This window comes from Ovis aries, chromosome 3 (genome assembly GCF_016772045.2).
Source record: "Ovis aries strain OAR_USU_Benz2616 breed Rambouillet chromosome 3, ARS-UI_Ramb_v3.0, whole genome shotgun sequence".
Classification (NCBI taxonomy): Eukaryota; Metazoa; Chordata; class Mammalia; order Artiodactyla; family Bovidae; genus Ovis; species Ovis aries.
Genome location: NC_056056.1, coordinates 758,798 through 762,785, shown reverse-complemented (window position 1 = coordinate 762,785; position 3,988 = coordinate 758,798). Strand labels below are relative to the sequence as shown.

The following is a 3,988-nucleotide window of genomic DNA, read 5'->3' as shown; positions in this document are numbered from 1 at the left end:
AACTCTCCGGCCTGAGCACAGACAGTTCCTGTCCCACGGCTGGTCCTGCGCCTAGGGTGGAGGCTGGGCACACAGCCAAAGGCAGGGCACTGCCAGCCACCTGTCCCAAAGCTCTGAGCTCCACTTGGCTCCGGGCCAGCAGCGCTGTAAAGACCGCACCCCCTCCTCACCTGTGTGGAGTGCCATCCCGTGACCCCAGGAGGCCTGAGCAACTGGACCACGCCATCCCCCACAATCTCTCCCCTGCCCAACTCAGCAGCAACACAACTTAGGAGCCAGTGCGCCCTGCTGCGCAGACCCCTCTGTCTCCACTCAGCAAGTGATCCCAGGGCGCACACAGCAGTCCCCACCTAGCACCGCCCCATCCCCATGGTGGATGGCTGAGGGGCCCCTGAGCCCGCCGTCCAGATGTGGTGGGGGGCGGGGGGAGGGCAGCACTCCTGAGGAAGGGGAGGCAGTCATCTGCACTCCCACCCCCACCCCCGACAAGGGCTCTCCCGGAACCTCAAGGAAACTCATGGGTGGGGCAGGGCACGCGGCCCAAGTCCTCCCGTCACATGCTGCTTCTCTGGACTTGGGCGAGTCACAGGTCCTGTCTTAGTGTTTTCCCGGGGTGGGGCAGGGGCCGGGGCCTGCAGGCTTCGCAGGACAAAGCAGCAGACAGAGGCAGGGAGGAGCCGGGCTGAGGCATGCAGGAAGGGCAGACACCCAGAGGTGTGGACCCCTGCCCGGAGGGTGGACAGCGTGAGCCTAGAGCGGGCACCCCAGTGAAGAGAAAGGGGGCGACCAGATGCGTGCAGGGCCCCCCCCACCGCGGACACCCCTCGAGGGGCCCAGGGAGGACAGCACAGAGTAACTAAATACCGTTTAATTCCCCTCCCCCTAGCGCCCAGAGCCCTACTCAGGTGGGGGGGGCGGCTCCTCCAGAGTCGAGTCCATGGTGATGGTCATGAGGCCATGCTCTTCCAGGGGCTGTATCATGGGGACCGCCGTGTCGGGGTCCATGAGGTGAGACTCCACGTGCACCGTGCGCAGGTCCATATGGTCTTCCTGCAGCCCGAAGTGCCCCACCATCCTGCGCAACGCGGCCCGGGTCAGGCCGGCTGCAGGCCACCCCGACCGCCTCGGCCTGCACCTCCCAGGCAGCGGCCACCTCCCAGGGCACAGCTCACCCTTGGGGCCCTCCCCTGGGAGGAGGAGGTCTCACTCACCTGCTGTCCATGTGTGCAGGGCACGTTTCACTGGGGTGGGGGGACAAAGGTGAGGCGTGAGTCTGTGAACAGCTCAGCTGGCCTCCAGGCACCCAGAGGTGCCTCCCTCCACCTCTCCCCAACCCCGTCTGGGAGACATCCTTCCCAAGCCCTCCTGCTGACCTCACCCGGTGAGACCGGGAGCCTGGGGGAACAGCCTGACCCACAGTCCCCACCCCGCCACCAGTCGGCCCTGGGATTCACACACCCCTTGGCTCGAATGACACCAACGGCCACGATGACCAGGGCGCAGAAGCAGCTAGCGCTGATGCCTGCCAGCACCACCAGCAGGGCGATGAGGGCCTCGCGGCTGAGGCCAAGGCTGCACTCGCAGTAGCCTCCAGCTGCAGAGACACGGCCCGGGCGGCCAAGGGCCCGCGTCACCCGCCAGTGGCTGACCCCTGAACCCCGCCCCCATGGCCCCCGGGCCTGGCTGGGGGAGGCCGCACCTGCAGCAGGGATGAGCAAAAGGGACAGACATACGAGGCCGAGGGGGTCGCCGAGCAGGCAGGAGTCGGGCTGGGGACAGGCGGCCATGTCCAGCCCCCGGCCCGCCGCACGCCTCTGGCTGGAGCTCGGCGGAAGGCGCTGACCTCACAATGGAGCTGTGAGGCAGGGAGGGCGGGGGCAGGGCCTGTCCTGGAGCTTCGCTGCCCTGGGTGCTGGGGGCCTCGGGGAGCCCCGGGCAGGAGGCTCCGGGATGGACAGGGCTGGTAGGGCGGCCTGGAGTGCCCCGGCCAGATCTGAGGCAGGGCGGCGGCAGGGCTGCCCTGGCCTTGGGGGAGGACCACTTCACCTGAAGCAGTACCACCTGTGCTTCTGCCCCTGGGGGCAGGGAGGTGGGGGCCTGGAAAGCCAGAGGTCCACAGTGGGCAAGCCCCAGCCTCCGTTTGTCAGGATGAGGGCTGCAGCAGCTTGGTGGTGAGAGGCTGGCCTGGGGTGCAGCTGCCTAGTGTCCCCACACTCCCCCCAAGACTGAGATAGGCAGGAGGCCTGGGCCTGGACCCGGCAGCGTTTGCAGAACACCCTCGAGGAGCAGTCGGCTCTGAAAGCACTACGACAGCGTCGGGAGCTCTGGGTTAGTTGTGTTGTTAGTTAGAACTCATGGCCAGCTCTGCGGTCTGTTCCCCGTGTGACCTTCCCGCACACCAGGCAAGTGCAGCTTGCGGGAGCTCAAGGTTAACCTCAGCCCTTCCCCTCTTCCCCTAAGGACCTGCCAAGCAAACTCAGGCAGCAGGAGGAAATACCTGTCCCACACCTGACCCTTCAGGGCACTGGGGGCTGCAGCCAACCCCTGGTCACTGGGGACCTCCCTGACCCTCGCATGGTGCCTCTGGGGGCGGCTCCTGGCACACCTCTGCACCCGATGAGTGAGGCAGCGGCTTGAGGCACTGGGTCTCACCACACTCGCCCACACACTGAGGCCAGAGGGACTTGGGGCAGGTGTGTCCACACCCAGGGGCTGGCAATGCCACCCTGCCAGGCAGGTCCAGCCGGTTTCACCCAGGCTAGGAGAACGAGGACAGGCCCGGCCCAGTGCCAGGCAGGAAGTTCTCTTCCCGTGACGACAGCACAGACCCCCGGCAGGCCGAGTCCAAGGGGTACACCCGCCGGCCTCTCAGCATCCGCAGACCACTCAGGCTCTGTGAGGCCCTCCACATCTTCCTTCCAACTCCACAGCAAACCCCACCCTAGGGCATAAGGAGTTCTAGAGCGAGCTCCTGGTGGCCCAGCAGTCAGGACTCCAGGTGCCCCTGCCATGGCTGGGGTTCGGTCCCTGATTGGGGAACCGAGACCCCAGATGACCCTTGGTGTGGCCAAAAAAGAGAAGAGTCCCGGAAGCAGAGCCAGCACTGGGGCCCTTGAGCAGAGCAGGGCAGGCGGGGGCGCTGGGGTGCAGATCGAGGGAGCCAGGGGGCCGGGAGGCCCTGCGGAGGGGGGTGGGCAGAGCAGACACTTGTCTTGAAGGGGGCCTTTGTCACCTGGGCGGGGGCAGTGCCACCAGGCTTCAGCGGGTCCAGCCAGACAAGCTGGATGAATGAAGGTTGGGCTGCGGTGCCCATGGTGCTTAGCATAGCTTGAAGACCTCAGGCCTGGCACCAACACCCACCCCACCGCCTCCTAGGAGCTGGGGCGAGGCCAGTGCTGGGCCCCCAGTGCTGGGCCCCCAGAGTGGCTGGACAGGGCCTGTGCACAGCCCTGGGGGCAGCTGGCTCCCTGGGCCCGGCCTCTCCCTCGGAGGAACTGCCAGGCTCCCGGGCGCCCCCAACCGCACCTCGGGCGTGGGAGGGATGGGTTTTTCAGGAAGCATGCCTCACTGTCAGCCCCCAGCACTGACTGCTGGACCACAGCAGGGATGCAGGCAGCCACTCGTGCTGCAGACGTGACGGGTCGCCTGTCTGCTCACCCGCCTCACACGTTCTAACAACACACTGGGCCCGCAAAGGAGCCATGGGGCTCTCAGCCCAGCACTGGGGGGCTGGACCCTCAGGCAGAGTAGAGGGAGGGGAACCAGAGTTCTCCCAAGGGCCAGAGGGGTGAGGCCAAGGCTGGGGGCCCTTGGGTGGAGATCCAAGAGGTCTGTTTCCCAGGTGGCTGGCCCCTCGTTAGCTGGAGCCACGAGCCTGACGTGGGTTTTCGCTAGCCACGGTGACTGGACGCTCACGTGCCGGGACTCCTGCCGGCCTGGAGCCCACACAGGGGTGCAGCCCCACCTGCTGGGGGGCCCCACGGTGCCT

The 3,988-nt window shown here is 66.9% G+C and overlaps 1 protein-coding gene across 1 annotated transcript; it reads right to left on the bottom strand.

The window, feature by feature from the left end:
- Positions 1-853: 853 nt before the first annotated feature.
- Positions 854-3,977, bottom strand: TMEM210 (transmembrane protein 210). Its single transcript, XM_042245370.2, has 3 exons — positions 1,459-3,977; positions 1,212-1,241; positions 854-1,075 (listed from the first exon to the last, which is right to left on the bottom strand). Exons 1-3 carry the CDS (start codon positions 1,785-1,787, stop codon positions 898-900), a joined length of 537 nt encoding a protein of 178 aa, XP_042101304.1. The 5' UTR covers positions 1,788-3,977; the 3' UTR covers positions 854-897.
- Between the last annotated feature and the right edge of the window lie 11 nt (positions 3,978-3,988).

Excerpts from the sequence above, each read along its gene's own strand:
- TMEM210 (XM_042245370.2), bottom strand. The coding sequence starts at position 1,787 with ATGGCCGCCTGTCCCCAGCCCGACTCCTGCCTGCTCGGCGACCCCCTC. Across the intron at positions 1,242-1,458 it reads GGTGTCATTCGAGCCAAGGG|TGAAACGTGCCCTGCACACA; the intron begins GTGTGTGAATCC and ends CCCCCACCCCAG. Across the intron at positions 1,076-1,211 it reads CCTGCACACATGGACAGCAG|GATGGTGGGGCACTTCGGGC; the intron begins GTGAGTGAGACC and ends CGCGTTGCGCAG.